Raw genomic sequence first — 26,660 nt, forward strand, 5'->3', positions numbered from 1 at the left:
TGCTGTTTCTGTGCCGGTGCATCGGAGTGAGGGAACACGGGCTGTCCTCCTTGTCCATCTTCTCTACCAAGCCCTAGAGGGGCACGGGAGTGTCATGGTCATTGCTCTTCAATTGGGGTAGGGCATCTAATATATAATAAGGATGCAGGAGGGGAAAAAGTGGTTGTTTGCGGTTGTTTTAGGCAAAATTTTCTTGTGAGCCTTAGAAAGCATCGATTGTATATTTAATTTTTCCTTATTTGTACATGGTGAGTGTTTGGCAGTGGTGCTCCTTACGCCAGCTGAAGGACAATCTTTGGGGGGGGGGGGGGGGGGGGGGGGGCGAGATAGCCATCTTGCGCTCCACCATTTGGTTGATGTTGGGAAAAGTGGGAGAGGGCTATTTTAAATGCTTGACCTATGATTTATATAAGCAACGTTTAGCGACGTTCAAGTGTGGTTCTCAGTGGCAGGGACCTTTTAATTGCGGCTGGTTGTGTAAAGAGTTGCATGCATTGGATGGGCAGGCAGCGGTGGCAGTCCTTTCACTGCCTTCTGAAATGCTGCGCAACAGGTCGTTTGTGAAGCTGCTTGACAGACACAGCGGGGTGAGCAACCAACTTACATCCTTTAATCAAAAAAAAATTAGAATTTTAATTTTAGAAGCTTGTAGAAGCAAAATACAGTTGTCTTTTAAAAAAAAATGTATTCATTCAGAGAGATGTTTCTTGCTACCCTGTTTTTTACTTAAGAAGGCAAGTTTAGAGTGGGTTTAAAAAAATACTATGCCTTGTAAAAATATATAAATATAATTAAACCTGGATCTTAATCATTGTATTGTTGTGGTTCCGTTATATTAAAACTCATCTGTAGGTCACTCTGGCTCTCCACGTGTGTAAGAAGCAATGCCTGTCCAATACTGATAAAAGAAAATGATATTCCGGTCTTAAAAGGCTGGGGGTATTTTCAGCAGACTGAGTGCTGAGTTTTTGTTCCATATTTAAAAGGCCATGCTGATGTCAGTGGTTTGTGCATAAAAGCCAAGAAAAAGCTTGCTTTGAGTGAGAGTCGCCCCTGGTGTTGGGAAACCGTGTTGTGCATGGAGTACTGCTCGGCTGGGGGATGCAGGGAAAATCCATCGTCCTTTAGGATTTTGGTAATAGCAACAGAAAGACTTACTCTTTCTGTTAGCCCACGTTAACAGTAATGGGCTTCCTCAACAAAACGGTTTTCTAACTATTCTTAGTCCTTTATCAGCCTGCTGTATTTAAAAATATATTCACTTTACCTAATGCATCTTGAAAAGTAAGGAAAGGAAAGGAAAAGGTGGGGTTTTTATTATAATCTTAACTCTGAGTGTTTCGTAGTGTTTGCATTAGGGAACTGAAAGGCAACACCTGTGTGTTTGGCAGAAATGAGAAGGTGCTTTGGTGTGATTTCTCTGTGCTGTTGTGGAATGTGAATACTTTGAAGTTGTCTGAATTTCTCTAGAAGACTACGTATGTTTAACGTTATCTTAAAATAGTGATGGTTTGGGGTTTTTTCCCCCCCTATACATCTTAATAATTTTGAATGGGTAACAAGTAACGTCCTGGGTCCTAATGCAGCCGAGGTACCTGAGTATATAGATTATTTGAAAGCAATAGCCCTGAGAGAGGGGCTACAGAAAGCTGTGGGCTACTTGCCTGTTTGAACACATGCTTCTCTTCTTGGACCAGGGTCTGGGTTTCTAACAAACTGCTGAAAACACTGCAGCCATTGAGCAATCCATGAGATTTTTTGAGAGCCGCTGAACGCTTTCCTTTTACAGTTTACTATTTAGGTGCTGGGTTTGCTGCTTTGACTTTTTTTTTTCTTTTTTCTTTTTCATGATGGAGGAAATTGCATTGCACATTTTTGGGCTTATCCATACAGTTGGGGGTCCATTGACTGGTGACAGAAATGAGTTTACTAGCCTGTTCTTAATAACCATTTATTTGTTGTTTGAAATGAGCAGAATATGTCTCTTTAGTAAAATTACGGCATATACTATGAAACAGGTAATTTCTAAGAATTTTGTTTTGCCTTCTCTTTTGATCTTGGGGAGTTAACATAGCATGGCTTAATTTCAAAATAAATCGGGAAGTTAGATCTTGAGCTGTTTGTTAGAGCTCCCGTTCTGGTGGCGTCACCAGCTGCTGATCCCAGTGACTGCTGCGCCGCCTCTGCTCCGCCGCGCAGCTTTCCTTGGTGGTGCCCAGACCTGCCTTCAGCAACGTTTGTGCTGCTGCTTTTTCTCCTTTGTAACGATAACGATTCCCTTCCCTCCATAACGATTTCCCTTCCCTCACCTCGCAAGCTGGTAGGACGCGGCAGGCGCGGGAGAGCAGGGGCTGGCCGTGGGTTCTCTGTGTGGTTTTGGCAGAGGACCAGCCTTCCCTCTCAGCAGCAGATAGGTGACTTTGATCTCCCAGCTCCTCTCGATGTCTTTAGGAAGCTGACAGCATTTCCTCATAGCCATAACTCCTTTTATCACACAACTCTTTCAAACGGCCTGGCTGTTCACCAGCTGGCACCATCTCTACTTGCAAGCGAACCTTCACTTCAGTTCTCATCACATCATCTTGCCCACTCTGCCCCGGGATCCCCTCTGTCTACGTGAATGGCACCACTGTGCTCTGACAGGAGTTATAATGGGAAAACAATTCTTCCTTGATCCACCCAAGCGAGGAGATGCGATGTCTGCTCTCGTCCTGAAAGTTCACGGTTTTAACTCTTGGCTCTCCTGCTCTGTCACTAGTTTGTCTGCTCGCTTTTGTATTCTTGCCGATGTAGGGGCCACCACTTTGCAGGCTCCAGAGGGAACCCTGCAAGAACATCCAGGTATTTGTATAACCCCACATTTGCTGTGTATCCCTCAAACTCACCCATGCCTATCTAGCTGGGTAGATTTTTTACTTTGTTTTCCTCCTGGGGAGTTTTTTATGTGCAATCTCAGGACAGGATGAGACTTGCAGGATCCTGCTCCATCTCCTCCACGTTGAATTCTCTTCTCTAAAGTATCACTTTCCCTTGAAGGAAGTTCATAGGGAGACTAGAGAGAAGCATATGAGAAACCCATGTAGATTTCTCCCTTCAGAAGTGTATCAGAGCTTCCTTCAACCTGCCTTTTTGTCTTGGGTATCTGGTGAGGTGAGGAGTTTTTTGTGCCCACAGTGAGACAGATGGATCAAAAAGGTTCAATTGCCAGATAATGCTTGAAACAAGGAGGCAGGTGAAATTATATTCCCTGGGATGCCTTTTAAGAAGGGATATATACTTTTTGTTTTGTTTTCTGGTGTTTATTTATTTAGATGCTTTTTCCTCTGGAAACTCATAGGGGTTTTGGTTGTCTACCTCCCAGCATGCAAGGAAAGGCTTACCACAATTGTATGAAGTTTAAAGTAAGTAGTAGTCCAAGCTGACTCTGTTGATGCCATGATCTTTAATTTCACTAAAAGCACTGGCATCATCCAAGATGCTCATTTGTTAAAGATGTTGTTGATTAAAACAAGACGATGGAGTAGGATAATGATTGAAAACGAGGTGGTGGAACATGAATGTCTCCCTTTGGAGATTCTCTATCCTGCACAGGCTCATCTGTTGGATACGTCTGTGCAATCAAGGTTTTCTTCCTGGCTTTCTCAATATGTGCTGTGCCATGAACAATTCACATTCTCATGAAGGACTTGTGTGTTTGGCGCTGCCCTGTGTTATTTGTGAAGTGTTTGGCTTTGCTGCTGCAGCAGGAATCCTGCTGAAGGTGCTCAGGAGATCAGGGTGCTGCTGTGGCCCCCAGTCAAGAGTGCTGAAGTCATTTGCCATGCTTTAGATGGGACCGTCAGAAAAGCAGCTGGCTTGTAAGATCCACGTATTTAGCCAAGGAAGTTTACGTTTTTCCAAACTCTGATACACTGCTCTGAGGCTGTGAACAGGAATACACTACAAAATACTGTTTTCTGTCTGATGTTGATGTAGTTTGGTGTTTTTTCCTTTTCTTCAAGGAAAGAGACATTTTTAAATGTTTTAAATCTAAGATGGAAAAAGTAGAATAACTGACTTGCTCTTCAAGTTTTGGTTTCTTATAATGAATAAAATTTGTATGTAGGTTTCCAATAAATGCTAATGAGATCTTTTCAGGGAAAGTATTAGGATCAAAAAATCTGGTTATAGAAATCCAGAATCACTGCGCCCTTATCGTGTCTTCAGGTCTCAGTAGTAATCAGCAAAAAGTTTCTTTGCAATGAATGAGTGAGTGACATTTAAAGCTCCATCTGTTGCCTACGGTGCAGTGCCTCACAGTGTGTTTCAATGGGTGATGCGATGATTAATTTTGGTTCCCATTCATGCCGCATGAAATATTCTCATAGCGGGGAATGACTCCAGCCCTTGCTGAACTGCAGCATGTGTGGTGCTTGTAGGAAACCTCAGCTGCTGTTTACTCCTAGCTTGTGTGCCGAGAAAGGATCCAGGCTGCGTTTGCATTCACCCACGCAGCTCTGTAGCAAGCTATGAAAAATACCGGCGACTGCGGTGTACTGACCTGCCTGCTTGTGAGGGACGGCTCCATCGCCAGCGCTGCTGCAGCTTGCTTTTCTTCACAGACTTGTGAACAGAGGACTGGCTTGTCCCTGTAAGTGAGGACTACCTTCTGATCTCCGAGTGAAATACTACGGGTCTGACTCCTGCACCTCGCTGTCCTTCAGGCTAGCTGCACTGTGATGCTTAAACTTGTTGCGTAATTCTAGCCCAAAATAAACACCCTTGGGATCCTGGTCCTTGCCTTTGGGAGAGTAGAGGTAAGAGTTAAGTAAAGAGGAGATAATGAAGTCCTCCCTGCTGCCCTGCAGCACCCCACTTTTTCCAGCTCTGCACATCATCTTTTCTTTTGCCCTGGTATGGTACAGATTCGCGGGGGGAGCGTGGCAGGACCATGTCTTCATCCTGTCCCCATACGATGCTTGTGATGTGCTGCAGAGGATGTTGGTGTCCTGGGTGCTGCCCTACCAAGACCTCCTGCTCCCGCTGCCTGTGCGGGATCCTGGGCAAGTTTTGGGGCTCCTCTAGCACAGCCTGGTGAAATCTTTTCTAGAGAATAAGCTGAATATACAGGGTAACGTGGGTTGTTTTTCCCTTTGCCTATTAATTTCTGCTTATATTTAGGGCATGTAGCATGCTGTAGATTAAAACCGACTAAATGTCAGGCGTTCCGAGGCTGCTGTGCCATGTCTTCGCCCGCTTTGTTCCGCTTTACACACAAAATATGCTTCTTTTATCCTGGCACTGCAGTCAGATACTGCAGTAGCTTGTTTCTATTAATAGCTCTGATCTCACCATCGCTGAGTGTTTTGGTGAGTTTTGACATTTTCGGAAGTGGAAGCCCTGCTGGAAAAAGAGTGCCTTGGCTGCCCAGCCACGGTGCCGGCTGGCAGAGGGGATGCCAGCACCCCTGCCCGCTGCTGCCAGCACTGCACGGGCAGAGCAGGCAGATCGCGGTGGGGATGACGATGACTTGATTCATAATAATCTAGCAACTAGCTCAAATTAACGCAAGTCTTTCTTTCAGAATAAATCACCGCAAACGCTCCCTCGGCCGTGCTTGGAGCGAGCAGTTGCATCTTGCCTCCTTTCGAGGCTGATTTCAAGCAAAATGAAGGCGGTGGGTTTTAGAAACGGCGTTTCGAGGCTTTGAAGCCTGCCTGCACTGTGCTCCTGACATGCCGAAGTCATTGCTGCTGGCAACGACCTGGCATTTGAAGGCTTTGCAAAATATAGGATTAAAAAAAAAATAAAAAAATTAAAGCTGTTGCCAGACAGCAAGGGCAGCCCCCAGGAAATAAAGTTTGTGGAATGAACACATGATTTTTGCTTCTGCCCAGGGATGAAAGGAGCTGAAAATCATGCTTAGAGGGGGAGATCTGTGCACACATTTGCTCGGTGTCCTGCAGTTTGTGCTGTGCTGGGATGGCACTGGTTCAGTGGGGCAGGATGGGGCTGTCTCCAGCGGCAGCAGCCGAGAGCTTGGGGTTGCTGAGCACAGGCTCTTGCTTTCAGATTTATTTTTTTGTGTGTACTCAAAGGCTGATGTGCCGCTATTGGCAGAATCTGTCTGGAGGGCAACGCTTGCACACCAGTAATTAGAAAGCGAACTCATTAGTTAGAAATAAAGCCCAAGCGCGGAGAGGGGGGAGAAGCTGAGTCAATGGTTTCTGGAAAGCGCTGGCCAGGGACGTTCAGCCACAGCCGTCCAGAGGAGCATCCCTTCCCTGGTGTGTGGCGATTTGGAAAGGCACCAGGGACTATGGAGTTACTGTAGGAGCCGAAATGCTCTTTTATCGGGTTTTTGTGCACTCTGCCTCCTAAGCTTGCTCTGTCACAGACACCTGGTGGTATGTCAGTACTTTATATACTACTGGGGCTGCCGGGAGGGTCCTGCTTTTCTTCCTCCAGCTTTGACCAGACACTCATCCCCAGGTTTTGCAGCAGATTTGAGGAGGGTGATGCGATTTCTCCCTTCAAGCCAAAGGGAATTGCCGAGTAAAGAGGAGCAGGGCGGCTGGGAAGGAGCTGTGCAAATTCAGTGGGACTCGCTCTGTGCCGGAGAGAGGGAGGTGTCAGGGAAAATGTTTCATGCACTCACCATTTGAAGGTGATGTATTTCAAATGTGAGAGGCAGTTTTCTGGGCTGCCTAAATTTAAACAAAAAACAAACCAGAAAAAGAAAAAAAAGGTTCTTTCTGGAAAAAAGCATTTGATTTTTAAAAGAAGCTACTTTGAGAAATATTTCTAAAGTTCACCTTAAGTAAAGGTTACGCTGAAACAAGATCTGAATTTAAATCTTTGCTTCAAATATCCCATGTCTGTCTGGTACTGAAGTTTTGTTTTAACATCATTTTAGTGTGTTTTCAGGACTCAGTCCTGCTACGTTTTCTTCCTTTAAGGACTTGCATGAAAATGCTATATCAGAGAAGGGGAAGTAAATCACTGTTAGTTTTATTTAACTATGTATGCAGATATTTAAGTAGTGTCACTTTCCCTTAATCCCTTCCAAAATGCTCAGTACTTGTGTGGAAGTTGTTTTTCATTTTAGAGCGTGGAAGATATTCAGCATATGACTTCTCTGATAATGTGTTTATCTGCAGCCTTTATGTGAAATGATTTTAATGTCAAACACTTTTTGGAGGAAATGCACCCTCGATTTCAGGTTTACAGCAGGTATGTTTAACAACTTAAATGTGTTTAAGATAACTTCCATTCAGCAGTGTTATGGGCAAGCTGTGAGATGCTGAATTTACAATCTCAACCACAAGGCCGCTCTGTGCCGGCAATCAATGGGGACTAGAATGATTTTAGGTCTTAATTAACATACAACATGCAGGCAGTCTTTGATGCATAGCCATGTTTCATTTATTTTGGGAGGGAAAAACCAGCAGAGTGTTTCTAACTTGGTATAAAACTAAAAAAAACCCTAATCTGTGCATGCCTAGGTAAAAAAAAAAAATATCCTCCTGTTTTCTCCTTCTGTTCCTACAGGGAGGGAAAAAGCAGGGAGAACATGAGATAGTTTATTATTCATAATCGCGATCTTGTCTTCTAATTCATGAGTTTGGCATTTCTCATTAGAAGTCTGAATATAGTCTTTGTGTTTTGCTAACGTCATGAATCTGATTGTATTAATATGTTCTCAAGGCAGAACCTATAAAAGCAATTTTCTAGTCTACCATAAAATATTCATAAGAATACAGGCTTTTTTGTTTTGATGATGTGTTCATTAAGCAGAGAAGGTTTTATTGTTTTCGGGAGGGCTCTGTAGGTCAGAAGCACATGCCGCTTCTGTGGGCAACTCATGGCATTTCAAATAGGGGGTTTTTTTGAGACTGAAATAGTAAGAGCCAGGGATGACGCAGCCTCCGCCGAGACTGAATGGGAATTGTGGTCGCGATCTCTGCAGCTGGCGCCCTGTGCCCGCACATTGGGTGTTTCAGGGGCATGAGTCCCGTTGGGTGGGAAATGGGAGGTTCGTCAAGTTTTCTCAGGACCGTTACCCACCACGGTGCAAGTTAAGGCTCTTACGAGGAGTCATTTATCACAAGCAGTAATGGTCGCAGGTAGTGGTGTGTTCCTTCTGGCTGAAGTTGGATTTATTTTAACATGTTGTAAAGCTTTTACTTTCTGCTTTTAGAAAACACGGTGTTTGGATCATAAAAGGTGCATGTAGGAAAACACAGGCAGATTTCAAGGAAAATTGCATTTAGCCTAAAGAGCATTGACAAATTCAGTGAGCGATATTGAAGATAAGCAGATTTACATAGAGACCGGGTGAGCGGGAGAGAGTGACTGCTGCCTCTGTACCAGTAACGCTGACCTTTAGTCCACATGTATAAAAGATGGGAGATGTTATTGCCAGGTGCTCAGAAATCTTTGGCTGGACATAAAAATAGTCAATGCATTTAAAAGGCTTGTGATTCACAGAGCCCGCTGCGCTGTTTAGTTTACTGACTCATTGGATTTGATCCTCTAGGATTAACTGTTTCAAGCTTTCCTGGAGCCTTGGGGACTATAAAGTTGCATTAAATCATACTCAAGACTATCTTCGGGGAGTTTTGGAGCTCTGGGGGATTTGTCTATAAATTTGGGAAGAGGAGGAGTAATAGATTTCCAGCAACTCAGTGCTCGTGTCCATGTCCAGCACTTGCCTGGGTAACATTTCCACGTGGATTCCGTGCATTGCTGGTGGTCAGGTGTGTCTGCGTCCTTAGGTTGAAGTGAACACTAGGGGTTTGATTTGGTGGGGTAGGACCGAGCAGAGTTGTGCAGATCTGTTTCCGCTTCTTTTAAAGGTGGAACTAATTAGTGCTGGAAAGCTGCTGCCCCTGGTGAAATCTTGTGGCCATCCATGGAGTTCCCCTAGATTTGCCACCCAATAAAATTGCTGCTATTCCACGAATAGTTACTGTGCATATTTCGTAACATACGGTGATTACATTAGTAATGCTCAGGTTATAATATCCATTTGCAGAAGGTTAAAATGGAATTTTGATAGCCATGTTGCATCATATTCTTGAAGGTGGATTGCTTTTTGTGGGCTTTTTTGTTTGTTTTGTACAAATACCTGTTAGTACACATTAGGACTTTCTTTTGTTCTCCCTCTCTCGCTCTCCCCCCTTATTTTCCATATACATCCAGCATAGTAAGGGGATTTTTGCTGACGTGGAAACTCTACTCTCTTACTTTTCCAGGACATGTCCCATTTCCCACAGTCTTTGGGACACCTGATGGGTTTGGACTGCCTCCTTTGCCCCATATATCGTGCTGCTAGGGCCGGTACCTTATAGATACAGGGCCCTTATGGGATTGCCTGAGCGTGAGCAGTACTGGAGGAATCCAAAATGGTCTGTCACTCTGAAATCATGGCAAACCTGGATCTAATTTAAAGCGTTGCATCTAAGTTGAGAAGGTTCTGAAGCAATAGTCTGTGAAATGAGAGAGCCTCCACAGGGCTGGTTTCAAGCTGTCAGCTCCCACTCGCGTGCGGGGAAAACAGATGAAGAGTTTTTTCTGTGTGAGTGGCTGCAGCAGTTGCCATAGGGATGCTCTGTGGGCAGGAATGGGAAGGGGCTGACCACGGTACCAACCACGTAGGAAAGCACCGTCCGTTACCAAGGAAGGTTTAGGAGCATGTTGCTTGGAGTGTTGAATGCTTATCTATAGGCAAGAGCGTGGTGTTTTCCCTGAAATCCCTGGCTGTGGCTTGGCGATCTGTGGCAAGACATCCCAGCTCTGGTCCTGCGGAGGAGAGAAGGGAGTGGAGAAAAGGCCACAGGAAGGAAAACAATAGGGAAGTGGAGGGAAGAGCTTGTGGGCTGAAAAATAGCAACACTTCCAGTAATGTGACCTTTTGCAGAAAATGTTTCCATTTAAAAAAAAAAAAAAAAAAAAAAAGTCTCCTCCTCCCTGGCATAAGCTGAGCGTAGGGAGGGGGAAGCATGCTGCACTTCCACACGTATTGTGCTCCTGCAACCCTGCTGCCTGCTTTGGGGGGTCGTATGTGATGGAGCCAGTGATGGGGAGCGGGAGGTGGCCCCTGCACCGTGTGGGTGCAGGCAGGACTTGCCCGCAGGGTGTTTGGGCAGGAGGGACAGTGTGGCAGGGCACCAGGTGTCTGCTGAGGTCCTGGGTGGGTGGGTGGGTGGCATTGCTTTCCCAGCCTCACAGTGCCTGGGCACCGGGGCTTTCCAGAGGAACAACCAACTGTGGGGCACACAAAACCATGGTCTCTCTTCTCCAGAAAGGTTAAGAAACTCAACTCAGATCTCTCAGCTCAGAGACAGTTACTCTCTGTAACGCTCTCTCCCCTCTTTTTTGCATCTTTATTTTCAAATAAAAGCAATGATTATTTTTTTTTACCGTGCTTTCGATTTCCTACACTAAGCTGTATTTCTTTACTAAACAATATTTCTCTGCTTTTGAAGAAGTGATGATGTTCTCCCTGAAATTGGTCTTGTGGAGACTGAGCAAAATTTCTACATTCATCTCTTGGTATGTGATAGTTTATTTTTTCTCCTTTCCACCCCCCCACCCCGTTTGTTTTCCCTCTTGAGCTCCAGCAGCTTTGGCCTGGCTGTGCTTTTTAAAACCCCACCACTTTGCCCAACATCCCCCTTTCCAAGGAGCCACTGTCTAGGATGGAGTTGCCTTTCCAGTGGTCCCTGTCCCTGCACTGTGTCTTTGCCCTTGGCAGCCGGGCAAAACACCCCAGATTTTTCTGAATTACTCCTCTATACATTTTAATTTTATTTTTCTGTGCACCTGTGCTTTATGTAGCTTCAGATTTTACCAGCATCAGCTTGTTATGCATTTCTCAGTTACTGCCAAAGAAATAAATGGATAGCATTTGGGGAGAACCCTATTAAAACTGTTTCTCTGAGGTTGATGATGCTAATGTCCTGACAGAGGTTAGGCATGGGCATTTGCTGGGTATCGTGCTCAGAGCTCTGGGCAATGGCACAGAAGGGAGACAGTGAAGTGGCTTGTGTGAGCAGGGCTGCGTGCCGCGCTCAGTGCAGGGTCCTCGTTTATTTCTAACAATTACAGTTGATTCCAGGTGACCTCTGAGGACACGCTGCTTGGAAGGACTCTGCACTCCTCTCTCACATCCTTGAGGAGGTGGCTGAAATCAGACCTAGGGTTTAATGATCAGGCTTGAAGTGAAATATGAGTTTAATTTTGTATAAAATGAAAGTTCCTTTTCAAGTACTGTTTTCATGGGCAACATATAGGTGCTAAAAGCTGGCAGTGCATCTTAGTAAAACTTTTCCTTAAGCCTTTTACAGTTCCTAAATGTTTTCCATGCTTTTTCCTTTTGAATTGGGAGTTTATTTCACCAGCTACTTAATTTGTAGGCAGGGAGAAATCAGCTTTTGTGTAGTAATACTGCCTTTACCTTTGCTTTGGAAGGATGTCTGTTCTGCTGGGGCTGGCCTCATGGTACCTATGGTTTTGTATAGCACAGCATCTCTACCCCCGTGAGATCTCATAGCCTTCCCCAGGCGTGCGCAGGAGCTGCAGGCTCCTGGGCAAAGCCCGGGTAACTCTTTCAGGTGGAGTAGATGTCATAGCAGATGTGATCCAGCTTCGGTGATGCTACTGATGCTCCCTCCAACCTTGCACAAACATATCTTAAATATTAAAAAATAAAATGCTAGATAAAATAAAAACCTCAGTCAACCAAGGAAAAAACCCACAATCTTTATTTTCCAGTTTTTTTGAATGTCAATGTTTTTGAAGGATTAGCCTTTTTCATTCTACAGATGATGATCATTCAAAAGTACGGGAAGAGTTACTTGAGTGATTGCCTTGTAGAGAGACGCATTGAATGTGGCAAATGTATGGAGTACGTGTGAAACGCAGAACTGTCATTCAGGTGGAATTTAGAATTTTTTAGTCATTCATGAGATGGCAGAAATTCTTTTTTTTTCATGGAAACAAGCTGAGTTCAGTTATTGCAGAAGTATTTTTTGTAGTTGTCTGCTGCTGCCCTGTTTTACGACAAGCCTCTTGTCTTCAGGGTTATGCTTTTTCTGTAGGCAAAGAACTGATCTTTACCATACAGATAATCAAGGTGATAGTTTTCCCTTTTTTCTTCCTGTAGCATACATCTCTTGGTACACGTACTGTTGTCTGCCTTAGTTTTGGTTGTGCTCCAGGTTTGTCCCACTTGGTGTTTGAGTGACAGGCAAGTCTTTGCGTAGTCACCATTGGGGCACCTGCTTCCTATCACTGCCTGCTCTGCTCTGCATCTGCTGCCTGTGAGACCCGTTGGCACCTTTCTGGTGGCTGCAGTGCGTAAGTCTAGTCTGTCACCAAAGCACTTAACAATTTTTCCTAGATGCTTCATTACCCGTTAGCTTTTGGCTAAGCTTCTTTCCAGAACTGGTTATAAAGGGTACTGCACATAGTGTTTTTCTGCATAAATTTCTTAAATTTGAGACCCTTGTGTTCCTGACCACAGGAGTCAGTTGATCCATTGTAAGTCAAGACTGATCCTTTCTGTGAAGTCTTAGATTAATCTTTATCCTTCTTATTTCAAGTGATGCTAGAAGTGTGGAACAGAGGTGTACATTTTGAACACATATACATAGAATGGTATGAATGGTATCAAGGAGGGTGATGTTGAAGTCCTTTGCTTTTAGAAAGCACACATTTATAGGAGATGGTGGCTGGAGGAAAACTTCTTGAACTCTGAACTCCTGTCATGCTTTTTTATCATTTAAAAAAATGGTGCAAGTTTAATGGTGGTGTTCTTGATTCAGTCCATGGTTCCTCAAGGTCTTTGCTGGGCACAGTATGAGACTTAGATCCCTGTGTGAAGGGGAAATACACTTATCGCTCCTCTTGTGTTTTCACATAGTTGATGTGACCACAGCACTGCCCTTGCAAGTTGCACCGACTTCAGTCCCAATGGATCTGCGCTTGGACCACCAGTTTTCCATGCCTGTGACGGAGCCGACACTGCGGGAACAGCAACTGCAGCAGGAGCTCCTGGCACTGAAGCAAAAACAGCAGATCCAGAGACAGATCCTCATCGCTGAGTTCCAGCGGCAGCACGAGCAGCTCTCCCGGCAGCACGAGGCCCAGCTGCATGAGCACATCAAAGTAAGTGATGGGCAGCCCTGTGCTGGGTGGCGTGTGAAAGCATCTCCTCACAAGGAGGAGATGCACAGGCTAATTTATTTTGGGGCTAGAGATACTGTGGTGGACTTGGTAACTCCTGTTTAGAGAATGGTCTTTTGTAAAGGGATGCGAGCACCCAGATGTAAAAGGGGGATAGAGTGGAGGAGAGGAAGCAAGGTAAACTGCTGTCATGTTAAATGTTATCCACCTGTCTGCATATATTCAGAAGTCCTGTGCCTCACTGCCAACAGGTGGCTTGATTTCCCTGGATTTGGGAAATTTCAGAAGAATTTAACCCAATGGGAGGGCTTTTAGGTCACGTGTTACTAATATCACATCTTTGGGAGTAGAATATAAACGTGCTGGGCATATGCCATTGGTGCAAGGTGCAGACCAAATGTTTGGACCCTAGTGTCTCCGCAGGTGTCGCGGGTGCGGGTATGTCTGCACACCATGAGATTTTTTCAGAGTTGCACAGTGCAAGTTAGGCACCGGCCGGGTGCTGTGCACGGCTCCGTCGCACGGGATGGAGAGTAAACTTAATGCGCAGGATAAGTACGAAGTACAGTTTAGAAGATGGCTGTTGCATAGTGAAAATGTTAGACATTATATAAATATTTCACAGTGATAGACTATTGCTATGGTAACATAAGCTTTCAGAATTGCTAATATGCTCTCTTTTCAAAGGGGGATTAGCGCTGCACATGGTAAATAGCGTTAATGTAATATTAAAAAGCAACCTCAATTCAACCTTATATAACTTTCATTTTAATACAAAATACATGTCAGAGTGGGGAAGACAGGATTAAAAGTTAATGGTGTATTATTTACAGACTTTTCAAACACAGATATGAGCCTCGGTTTGTAAGAACAGTTACTGTTTGAAGACTGATTAACAGCAAATGCCTGTGTCCTTAGTGGGCCCTCTGCGTTCTCTTCAGGACAAAGGCGTGGGGAGATGTACGTGTGTAAACACACTTAGATATACACTCATATGTGTGTATACATTATAAGTGTACATATGCGCCTGTATGCATGTAGTTACGTAAGCATACACACGTGTCTGTATGTATGTGTTCATGCACAAACAGTATAAGAACTGTGATGGCATCTGTGGTTCACGTAGCACGTTCAAGAAGAAAGAATGGGAAGTTTCTGTGACAAATGTTTCCATTATTTCCTTGTAATTACTTGTGCATTTGGGTATTTGTCTATCAAAAATAAGAAAGGGTCATTCAGATTTAATGGACAAGCTCAAAGCACTGATGATAGGAAAATATTTGCTCTCATTTATGTTAAAGCTATGACCGATTCTGGTAAAAGTCTGCATTAGAAGGAAGTAGAGATCTGATTTTGAGAAGCCAGTTAGCACAGTATATCTAAACCATTAGGTAATTAAGTTCTTCCTTGAATGTTTAAGCGTGGCTAGATGAAAAACTTAAAATAGGAATGATACAATCCTGTATGAAAAGAATGACCTGCAAGGTGATCTCCAATAGGAGGAAGTGTGTCATTGTGACCAGAATTGCTTTAAAAATAAAACAGCACATTATTGACATAAACCACATGCTATCTCACAAAGAAAATAAACCTAAAACCATACACCGACATGTAATTATGATGCACTTTCTTTGTGAAAACATACTTCTTGCATTTTTGTTCATAAGGCAGCCAACATTTAGGTGGCTTTCAGGTTAAACCAATTTTCAGAAACTGGCAACTTTAAGTCCAGTGACTGTAGGTGCAGAGAAGCTATTATTTTATCCAGAGGACTAAAATTTATGATCTCATATTTGGAAATTGAGCTTTGAGCTGTCCAGCCCCTTTATGGCTCATGAAAAAAGCAAGGAGAGATATTAAAGGGAATAAAAAAAACATTCATCCTGTGTAAGTGAAGCACTAGAACTGTAAAATTTGGTATGGAAATAGTGCTAAATGCAGATGCAGAGCTCTTTTTGGAGAAATTCACGTGTTTTTTAAAAAACAGCTCCTCAGGGTGCCTAGTAAACATCCCATGTGTGCACATACACGCATGCACACCGTGCTGCTCAACACGTGCAAGGGGGGCCTTGCTCTTGCACGTAAATTGGATCAAGGAAATGCTTTCTACTGCTTCTCTCATCTTTTGCTGCCATGGGCAGGGAGAGCACAGCATGCAAACTTGCCTGTTTTGTGAACGGTCTAAGCAGTTGTGCTACTGCTGGGCATGTCTGGCATGGGGATGCGGTCTGTCATCTTTTCTGTTTACGCAAACACTGAATCTTTAGACTAAATACATGAAGGAAACAGCAAACTCTTGACATCCTCTTTGGGAGCTCAAAATAAGTTAGCTTCATTTGATGATTGGCTTATGGCGTCACTGATGAGATTAAGAATTTCATTAGTCTTGTCTCCAAAGTGAGGTGTTCAGTATGCAGCAATAGTTAAGGCTGAGCGATGTAGTGTGAGTCTTCAGCTGGAACTGGTTTGTAGCCCGGGTTTGCGGTATTGTAATGAAGGTGTCGTCTCTCCATCACTTTTACAAACATTCATTCCCAAGTTTCTTCTTCAGGTGGAGGTGAAGTCTCACTTTGGGTAAGAAAAGGCTTGGGGGAACCTACACCAGCCCAGATTTCCGTGGGTTAAGACTGTATGTAATGATTGATGACTAGAGTGGGCTTGCTGTGGACGGTGTCTGCCCGGGCCTCAGCAAAGCCGTTGGTGCAGTCTCCCACAGCATCTCCTGGAGAAAGCGGCCGGGCTGGGCATGCTCTGCGCTGGGTGAGAGCCGGCGTGGCTGAGCCCGCAGTGCCGTGGGGAATGGAGTCACATCCCGCTGCCACCGGGCACATGCGGGGCTCCCTGGGGCTTGGGGCTGGCCCTGCTTCACGCCTCTATCGACGGTCTGGGCGAGGGGGTGGTGGCCCCGCAGCCAGCCTGGGGTAGCACCGTGCGGGGGAGCGCGGGGCTGCCCGGGGCAGGGGGCTGTGCAGGGGCAGGGGGCAGGCTGGGCCCAGGGCCCGAGGCCACCGTGTGAGGGTCCCCAGGGCTCAGCGCCGGGCCCTGCCCGCGGGTCACCCCAGCCCCAGGCAGCGCCGCAGGCCGGGGCACAGCGGCTGGGCAGGGCCGGGGGGAAAGGGCCCGGGGGGGGCGGCTGGGGCCGGCTGGGCACCAGCCCCCGGCCTGCCCGGGTGGCCGAGGCGGCCGGCAGCGCCCTGGCTGGTGTCCGGAGCGGCGTGGCCGGCAGGGCCGGGGCAGGGAGCGTGCCCTGCGCTGGGCACCGGTGCGGCCGCCCCTCGAGCCCCGGGGCAGCTTCGGGCCCCTCACGTCAGGCGGGACGCGGAGGGGCTGGAGCGTGTCCGGAGCGAGGTGGGAGTCGGTCCCTTCTCCCCGGGAGCGAGCGGCAGGACAAGGGGAACCAGCCTCAAGCAGCGCCAGGGGAGGTTTAGGTTGGGTCTGAGGGAACATTTCTCCACCGAAAGGGCGGTGAAGCCCTGGGACAGGCTGCCCAGGGGGGCGGTGGGGTCACCATCCCTGGAGGGGTTTAAAAGATGTGCAGCTGTGGTGCTTGGGGACACGGTTCAGTGGTGGGCTTGGCAGTGCTGGGCTATTGGTTGGACTTGATGATCTCAAAGGTCTTTTCCAACCTAAATGTTTCTAGGATTCTCTGATTTATTTGTTCACCTGTTCCTGTACTTGAGCAGCATTTTCTGTGCTTTACCCTTACGCCTGTTTCTAAATCCTAGTGCTTAGAATTCCTAGATAGTAAGCATGTTTTGGATATAGTAGAGCAGCGTGTCCGTACAGTTACGCATGCACAGCAAATATTGCATTGGATCCCTCTTTTGTCAAGACATTCAGGTTTAAGTACCTTTGTAGTCTTCCACCTATAGATGTTGAATAGTTTTGTCAACAGGAATACAGTGGCTGGACATCTGTTATAAAAAGTAAAAAATAGTTTTGATGCATTTAAGCAGCTCTTCTGTATTTTGGGCAGACATATACAGCCAGCATTGCTAAGTTACAGCAAGCAACGCTATGAGGGTTTTAAGAGCTTACTTGTTTTACATCTTATGCATTTAGCTAGTACAGGAGGAGTCATGTTTTATGTTTGTTTTCTTTCTTCTATTACTGTGGTGTCATTGTGAGCAGAGGAACTGTTCTGATTCGCTGTGAACTAAGTAGAGGGGAACATCTCTCCCACCCCCAAGCAAAGCACTAGTGTAAGAAACATCTTAAGGTCGTCTTAAGTAAATGAAATTTGGCTTGAAAAATGCTGAAATGTCTGTCTTGTTTTTCTTTTCAAGTAGATAACTTTTTCCTGTTGAAATCTGAAGTTTTGGCATTTTCCAGAACTTATTTTTATTCCGGCTGCCTGGTTTTAATCCTCTGACCTAGTGCAAGAGGAGAAGATGATGGGATGGCTGCAGTCTGCCTGCACGTGTGATCCGTTCCCTTGTGTCCCCCCGAGCAGTCCTTGCTTTTATAGACATTGTGTTTTGGAAGATATGGCTTCCACATAAAGGTGACAAATTCCAGAAGACTCTGCAATTTGGAGGGCTAGGCTACAAGTGAAATAATATGGAAAAGAAGATGATGGACACAGAGCTCGGCACATGGAGGGAGCGGGATCGTTGTATGCAGACGAGAAAACCCTGACATGTTTAGGGAAAATAAGCCGAGCCTTATGAAGACTTCACACCATACGGAAATAGGGAAAACTGTCTTTCACAACTCCAGTGCAGCTTTGCAGATTGCTGAGGCTTGACATCTGAAAGTGGTGCGGGAAAAGAAGCCAGAGCTGATGAGCACCAGAGGCTGCTGCGGGCTGGCTGGAGGCAAGGGTGACAGCTCCTCTCTCCTGTAGCTGCCTACCTTCAGGGAGACAGATTTTCCGCTCCAGCGTGCCTCGCCAGATGTGTAACAATATTTATAGCCTTCAAATCTGCCTTCCTAAACAAAAACAATGATGGAATAAGGAGCTTGGTGTCTGGGTCATTGCTGGTGAGGCGGTGGAAAGCCTCTCCACAGGTCCCAGTGTGAGCTTTCCTTGACCTTTGATTGCAAAGGAATCGGCAGTGAATTTTTTCCTTTGTGAGTCACTCATTCCCGGCCAAGATCAGCTGGAAGTTACCAAAAGCTTTTCCATTTGCCTCCTGGTCAAGGGCCGGAGCGAGATGATTGAAGAGGGATAGAATCCGCACTTTGGCAGGGCGAGAGGCACCTTGGGAGGTGTGAGCTCAGCAGAGGAGTGAAGGATGTGGTGGGTAGTGCGGTTAATCTCTTCTGTCCCTGTGCTGCCCAAGCTCAGAGCAGGGCTCTTCCCAGCTCTGGCTGTTTTATAGCTAAAGCCGGAAACTTATTCAGGATGCTGACGCACATCAGCATTAGCACATGACAACAGACACCAGAAGAGTCCTGATGGTGATGGGATAGCAACACAGCCAAGCAGCTGAGCCTCACAGCTCCTCATGGACCTGAAATCCTAACCTGGAGACATGCAAACTTGTTAATTCTGTCACACAATGCTATTCCCGGTTTTCCCATCATCTGAGAAAAGGATATTTGTGTGCATCAGTACCAGAGGTGGTGCTAGGCTGTACATGCAATGTATACAGGGTGTTCAGAGAAGTCATGGCTTTCCATCTAATTAGCAACAGCAAAAGGAGCTTTGTAAAGATGTTCACTGAGGAGGGATTCTGAAATTGGTTTGTTTTTTCTTTTAACAGTACAGCGATTTCCTACAGTTAGCAGTATGCTATGCTGCTTAATGGCTTTATGCCAGTAAATAAAAATATGTGGAATGTTTTCAGATATTGGATTTATATATATAGCAATGTTCAGATAAAGCCTGATGAAGTGGTTTTATTAGTTTTTGCTGGTTTTAGATGACTTTTTTTTTTTTTTTCATCAGCATAGCTTCCAAGCCCTGACTGAGAGGTGGTAACGCATCTGAGGTGTTAGCCCTGTGTTGGGAGACATGGGGTCAAACTCTCTGGCCACTCCTTATATTTGTTTTGGAGAGTAAAAGTCTTGCAGGGAATCTTCTGGATAGATTTTGTAATGCTGTAAAGCAAATGTAATTTTTTTTTTCCCCAAAGATGACTACATTTAATAACTGTCGTGTTGATGCTAAAGTGAGAAACTGTTGTTTGCTTTCATTTGGAGCCACCTGCCCTTGGAATGACAGGTTTGCTTGTAGGATAGCTCATTGGGCACAAATCACATTGTCTTTTAGCGTGGCTGCTTTCAGTGTAGCTCTGACAGTGCCTAGAGCCTCTTTTTGGTGGCCTCTCCATGACAGTTCCTACTTTACAGGAAAAAATGTGCTTGTTTCAAATCCACTGATGGGGTTGGTGTCATCTGCTTCACCCGTGTAGCTGCACTAGGTAGCACCTTCCCCATACCCCCAGGTTAGGGACGCTGAAGGGTAGTGCCTTGGTTCCTGCAAAGCATCCCCTTTCCCCTGTGACCTGCTGCTCATGTTGGACTCTGGAAGGGCAGACTTCCATTTTACCACATCCCCCATACCCCAGCTCCTGTTGCTGAGCGTGTCTGCTCCATCCTTCCTGCCTGCTGCAGCCAGTGCAGAGGGACTCCCTTCGCTCAGTTTTGTGCCGCTCTTCTGCAGAGTGCCCATTTCTTACAGCCTGCATCGGTTTCAAGAGAAACTTAAAAAGCGAGGAGATACCAGGTGTCCACCTCTGTCTGTATTTTGACATGATAGAATTATTCATCTTAGAAAGCTGCGGCTGGGTACAGTTGGTGGTAAAAAAACAGACTGAACATTTTGTGCCTTGTTACTACTTGAATGTATTGTACTGTGCTCTCTTGCTATTTCTAGAAGGCTTCCTGTTCTTTTTCGGTGACCTTGCCTCGTTTTTCTGTTTCATGGAGCTGGCTCCAAGACTTAGACCTGTATCCTGCAAAACTTCTGACAGAAGTAACCCTAAGGAAAGCTTTAGTATGATCAGAGTATTTGCTGTCTTTGGAGGGTGGGAGGTGACTTTCCTCAGCCTCAATTCAAGATCTTTTCCAAGAATGATGAGGACAAATCTGCGTGCAGAGAGGTGGGTAGTGTCAACACATTCAGACAACAGCTTGGACATCTGTAAGCCCCATCTCTCAGTTGAAGTAGTCATGCAGCAGGCTGATTTAATTTGAGTTTCTTCCTACCTAGCGTTGGTGGTTTCTGGACTGAAGCTGAATTGCTCAGCCAGGAAGGTTGTCTGCCCTGGTTCTTACAAACCTACTTCAAAACTGGTAAAAGAAGCATATTTCCTTTTGGTTTCTTCTGAGATGGGCCATGGTTTGTTGGGAGGAAGGAGCAGAACAAGAACTCCAGTTTTCTCCCACTTTTGAGGTGCGTAAACCAGTGTTTGAGATGCAAAAACCTCAGTCAAAAGTGAAGTCTCAGATCTCACTGCAGTCAGCGGACATGGTGGCTTTCATCCTGTGAGTCCCTGTACTGGTGTCCATGGAGTCCGCTGGTACAGCCGGATTTGTCCTCCTTGTACCAGTCTCTTTGCTTTGGAGCTTACAGCTTTCGAGCAGAATATCGAGGTTTTTTGAGCCATCAGCAGTGGGAGATGAAAAGTCTGTTGCCCCTGGTACTCGGCTGCTCCACATTCCTTTGGTGAAGCCAAAGAAGAGACATTCACGCAGTGCATTTTCTTGTTAATTAATCTTGTGAAGTTGGGAGTTCAATTGGGCTGACTTATGGGTGTTCTGAAAGCTGAATGTCTGACGTAAATGGCAGAAATGGCAGAGTTCACTGGCTGACAGATAACAGGATCTTTTTTTTAGTAGCACATGCTCACTTTTTCTGTGGAGTCTGAACAGCTTTTGAAGTGGTCAAATTTCTGTTCTTTCATCCTTTGTAGCATAAGTTTGTCACCCAGCAAAATGCGTGTGGGGCACAGTGAATATTTTTTTTTAAAAAAAAAAGCCAGAAACCTTATGATCTCTATTCAATTTGGAATTTCAAAATAAACAGCAGAAGGAATATTTTTCAGTTCACATGGGAATTTTCAACTCTGATTTTATCTTATTTTTGAACTAGATAAAATAGATTGGAAGTAGTCAAAGAGAACACATAGAGAATCAGGGCAGGAGTAAAGAAATACCCAAGTGGATCCTGCTATTATGCTGGGAATATTGACCTGTTAATATATTGCTGTTGCTGATAAATTAACATTCATAAACTTGTAATTCCTGTTGCTGAATATAGTCTCTTAACAACATTGAGCTGGTGTATGGGAGAATGAAGTTGCATTTAAAACATAAATCAGGTTGTGAAAAACTTCACTCACGTACACACAATGTGAACAACGTTGGACTAATCTCCTTTTGTTTCCTGTTTAACTGGCAGTGGTGGTGTATAAAAATGATAAGTATTTGGTATTTGCATTGATGGCATGTTACCTTTAAACACAACACTTCTGCTGGGCTCGCACGAGCATCAGATGATGTTAAACATTTGTTCCTAGCCTGCAGCCTTCCTCTGGGCACCGCGGGTGCTGAGGCTGTCACTGCCTCGTGTCAGACGAAGAGCAGCACTTTGCAATCTGCTTTACCCCCATGTCCACCCGCTGTCGCATGGAGCTGAACCCAAAATCACACAGTAATGGCAGCTGATGCTGTGTGTCAGCAGCCACGCTGCCAGCGGTACTGTGGATGCAAATACTCCATTTTCACTGCTTTTCTTCCCTCCCACCCCCCTTTTTTAACTTGGTGGTTTGAGAAGCCCAGCAGGAGCACTTCGGTGAGGCCTCCCATCTCTGCCAACTTTCTGGTTCGGTCACTTTTCCTTCACATGGGTGATTGGGAATGGTGGATCAGTGGATGCAGTCACGCTCTTCCTTTTCTTTATTCATAGTTCCTTCTTTGATATCACCAAAATGCAGTGGTGGCTCCTCTAGCTGGTCCCATTATAGGATCTCTTTATCTTACATCTCCACTCCTAATACTGGTTTTAGCCTAATTCCAACTCCTCTGATCCCTACACCCCAAAACAGTTCACAAAGGACATAACTGCTCCTCTGAGGACTGAGGTCTGATTGCTTATGGCATTATAAAATCTCATTTATCATTAAACATCCGGGGCTCCTTATTTTAGAGGACAATTTATAAGGTTCTTTGATTTACAGAGATTCCGTATTACCATCCATGCTTGGATGGATGTTCCCTGCTCCTGGTGCAAGGTGTACGGATCTATCCTCCCCTTCAATAATAACAACCATGCAAAGCACAGCAGAGGCATATGCAGAAGAGTTTTCCTCACCTTTAGCAGGGAAAACAGGAATAGGAACTGAATATGCTGGATACTATGAATGGAACTCACTGCTTTCTAGAAAGGCTCTTGGATACTCTGCTTCTGGAGGAATGCTAAAAACTAGACTGGAGTGGCAGTCAGGGAGCAAAAGGCACACACGAATGCATTCCCAGTGCTTTATTTTTGCAGATATTCAGGGCTTAGAGGGACGAAGCTGCTGTGCAAGCTTTCAGCCTTTTAGGAGAGATGAGTAGTAATGGCATGGGAAGGAAACTAGAATACAAAATTACATATCCATATATAAGCTGTGCCAAACCTATAACGTGAGATCTTTTCACCTAGAGCTGGCAATCAGGGAACATAACCATCGTTCTCTTTCCTGGAGACATCTGAGCCTCATAAACTTGAACACCAGACATTCTCAGTAGGATATGTCTAACCGAGATCAGTCTCTTGCCCAGGAAGCTGTCGGCTGGGAAGGATCATTTCCCTGCACAGCGAAGAGATGCTGCCCACGGGAACTTCTGGCACAGGACTGCTTGCTGTCAGACTGCCTGATAGCTGGAAGGGGCACGCCGAATATATGTTCAGCCGCTGATGTGTCCAAGAAAAGAAATGATAGACTTTCATTCTTCTGAGCTGTGCTTTCAGATTTCTGTGTCTTGGCTTCTGCTGAAAACCACAACTTCCCCCCCACCCCCCCCCACCCACCCCCCGCCCCTCATATCCCAGTACAACTGATTAATTCTAACTAGCCTCCGGTGCTCCAGGAGATATCTGAAACACGCCATGACGGAGCCAAGAGAGCAAATCCTGAAACTGGAGCCACAGCCTGAGACTTCAGTAAACAGGATGGAGAGAAGATGAAGCAGAGAGTCCAGCCAAAGGAATGTCCAGCATTGAGATCGCTCTAAAATAACCCAATACAACAGTTCTCCCAGAAATCTGTCAACATCTGTGCTTTGCTTCCACCCATAGTTGATGATTTTTCAGAGATGATTTGATGTGTAGGTGTGTTGGTGAGTTCTTTCTTGATCATCACCTACAATTTTCCTTTATTTTTACAGAATCTGAACTCCAGATAATTTTAAATACCTGATTGAACCCCTCAAAACAGTAGAATTTTGCCAAAGCAGGTGGCAGATCATTTGCCTTAAAACCACTATCTGCACCAAAAGCCCAGCCTCACTGCCTGCTAGGTGAGAGGACAATTACATGAATCTTGTGAAAGTGTTTACTGGGCTGTGCCTTAGCTCAGCCTTTAAGAGTACAAGTTCAGGGGGTGCTGAGATCTGCTTTGTTGGGATTTTTTTGGTCTTGTCTAGCATTAAGTTGTCGGGTTTGAAGCTAGTATTTTACTTACACATCCTTACAACTTCTTTGAAGGTAGGGCCTCCATCAAAGCCCTGAACCTGTTGTTCAGGGATGGCAGGTGAAGTAGTTGTACAATGTCTTGGAGCTTGCCTGCAAGAAGTCCTCAGACTGCAATCTTATGACGGGCTGGATGGTGCCAGCATGACCTTCTGCTGAGATGGAAACATGTGTACGGGTGGGGAGGAATGCTGACCCATAGCTGGAGGATCAGGCTGCCTTTCCATCTGTGTTCCTTCGTACCCTAGCTGCCTTGTGCTGGGAGAAAGGAGGAATCTCCTGCAAATACAAAGAGCAGCAGAAGTGCTTGGAGTGATGTCCCACCATGCTGGAACACCTTCAGCAGGTGATCTCTGGCATAGATCAAGATGCAAGTTAGGAGTTGGATGCAACACTAAGCTGCTTTGGATCCCAGGAAACATTTATCAACAATAAGTATGCCAACTGTTGTTAACCCAGGCTTGCATCTGTGATTAACTGCATGAGTAAGGATGAGCTGTCTGGGTACAAATAGTTTTATGCTGCCTTCCACTAATTGCAGTAAGCTATTCAAAATATATATTATAAAAACCTAGGAGCCATAGTCTAAGCTTCAAAACCTCTCCTGCTTTGCAGATTTTAATCAGTTTGACCGTGGCGTGTGAAGTAAATGACAGAAACACCTTTAAAATGACTGTTGTGTGAGAAGGAGGAAACAGAGGAGCATGGGCAGAGAGCAGTGGCTTCGAGAAGAATAAGGTAGTACCTGCAAGTTACTGAGATGCAGGAAGGACCCACGTTCTTGCTACTAGTTTAGCAAATTGAGAAGTGGTTATAGAAGTCTTAATGCAACGTGTCGCCATGAAATACGTTCTCGTTCTTTCTGGTAAATGGGATCTTTGCTGTCAGCACCACGCACTTCCCAGGAGGACACTGGCTGGCTTCTGGGCTGAGTTTGATGGAAGATTTTTGGAGCACTGTTTCCACTTGTTTTTATGCCTGAAGGAAACAGTTTTAGCTCCACTTTGCTTAAAAAGAGGTTTCTTTGTGCAGTGGAGGTTGACAGTGCACTTGCTGATAAGGTGTCAGTCCCTGTTCTAGGTAGACGTGCTTGAGAACTGAAGACAATTGAGGAATGGGATGGCAAAATCCACTGCACCGCCAAGTCCTCACAGCTAGCTGACCGTTGATAAATACTTGGAAATACTCTACATTCTCCTTATTACATTTATTAATATTAATATATGCTAAAGGAGCACCAGCAACACTAACAACAGGTACAGTTGAACATTTATGTAGTCTTCATAAATAGTGGAAGCAGTGACATTAAACATATGCAGGAATCCCCATAGTTATAAATATTTACAAATACTTATTTTGGCAAGAGCACCTAATTCAGATGTTCCTAGCTGCACTCCCTAGTACAGTGTGCATGTCTGTCACACGGTATGCTCCTGAAATTGATAGTTGAATTAGTCTGAATGCAAGGGATTTCCCTCAGCATATCGCTTTGTATTTCACAAATATTTAAATTTCATTTGGGGAAAAACCACACCGCTCCAGCTATGCACAGTTAATACAAGGGTGGTGCGGAGCTGGGGTCGGTTCATTTGCCAGCAAGAGAGATCTAATATGTTACGTGGTACATGAGCAAGGTCTCACTCTGTACTTAATAATCCTTATCAGAGCCACCTAAGCGTCTCTTGGTATGCCGTGAATTGCAGTTCAAGAGGTGCTTATGAATTCCTAACTCAGGCACTTCCCAAAAGACCCGAGCATGGGAGATTGCGTCCCACTCAAATGCCGCTCTGAAACATTTTGCCTTTAGACATCAGCGGGCTTTTTTTTTCCTCCACTGAGATAGTCAAAGGAAGGTTAAATGCCAGACTGAGCCCACAATGTGTGGGTGTTATGTTGCCAGAAGAAGTTTAGTGCGTGGTGCGGGAGGGGGTAAGACCATGCTGCAGTTGGCCACAGACTGGTCTGAACGCTCGCTACCTGTTAAAATTTGCCTTGATTGCTTTAACTGAAATAGAAACTCATTGTTTTCCTGAAGTTTCAGTTTATTTTGTGAACGGGAACAGGTTTTTGTATGTTACCAGATTTCCTGCTTCTCATGTTAGTCAGTGGTGGGTTCTCTTGCTGCTTATGGGTCTTTCTTCACAAAGCATCAGCAGAAAAAAAACATTTTAAAATAAAAAAATTGAATTGTAACCCCCACAAAATATAATATTAGGGCACAGTCTAGCATCAAGTGAGTTTTAAAGCTTATGGTTTTAAAGTTAGGAAGGGCCTTTTTGCACAGAAAACTGATTTAATGTGATAGTTATATTCCCTCTGGCTCTATTATAACAAGATGGGTATCAGGAGCAGTAAGGATGAGCCAATGCAAGCTTCACCATGGGTCAGCACTCCAAATTCTTATCCGAGGTCCTTAGAGGAGCTGTAAAACCTGGACACAGTCTGTGCAGTGGGATTGCCTGAGCTGGGGAGCTGGTAAAGGCACAGCATCGTCAGCGCCCCTGCATTTTGCTGAGCCCGCACAATGTATTTCCTGTCAAATACTGTCTGTGTAGTTTGTTTTCAACCCTAAGCATGGAGAAATATTCATGCCGCAAGAAGACATCACAGTTCAGACAGAGCACCCGAATGAGTTTTCTTCACTCATTTTCTGAGGCTGCAGCAGACACCAACAAAGTGATTTCTTTTTTCTTTTCATGGATACAATTGGAGAGGTTGCCTCATTATATATATTTTTTATTTATTTATATTTTTTCAACTTTGAAAAGATTTGAAAACTATATTAAGAATAGGCTTTCTGGAAACCGGGGTCAAAATCAGCGGAAACAATACATCTCTAATGAAACTTCTATAAGCCATCCAGATA

At 45.0% G+C, this 26,660-nt stretch overlaps 1 protein-coding gene across 14 annotated transcripts in view; it reads left to right on the forward strand.

Annotated features, from left to right (window-relative positions):
- The window catches only part of HDAC4 (histone deacetylase 4), a 267,202-nt gene that overhangs the window by 129,723 nt on the left and 110,819 nt on the right, over nt 1-26,660 (forward strand). For 13 of the 14 annotated variants that reach the window (XM_056348110.1, XM_056348107.1, XM_056348108.1 and 10 more), the window contains one exon: nt 12,908-13,152. In XM_056348110.1, the coding sequence (XP_056204085.1) occupies nt 12,908-13,152 (245 nt within the window). Of the gene's footprint in view, nt 1-10,469; nt 10,537-12,907; nt 13,153-26,660 lie in introns of all 14 variants that reach the window. The other variant, XM_056348112.1, reaches the window with a different exon arrangement.

The sequence above is a fragment of the Falco biarmicus genome, chromosome 8, assembly GCF_023638135.1.
Source record: "Falco biarmicus isolate bFalBia1 chromosome 8, bFalBia1.pri, whole genome shotgun sequence".
In the NCBI taxonomy this organism is placed as follows: Eukaryota; Metazoa; Chordata; class Aves; order Falconiformes; family Falconidae; genus Falco; species Falco biarmicus.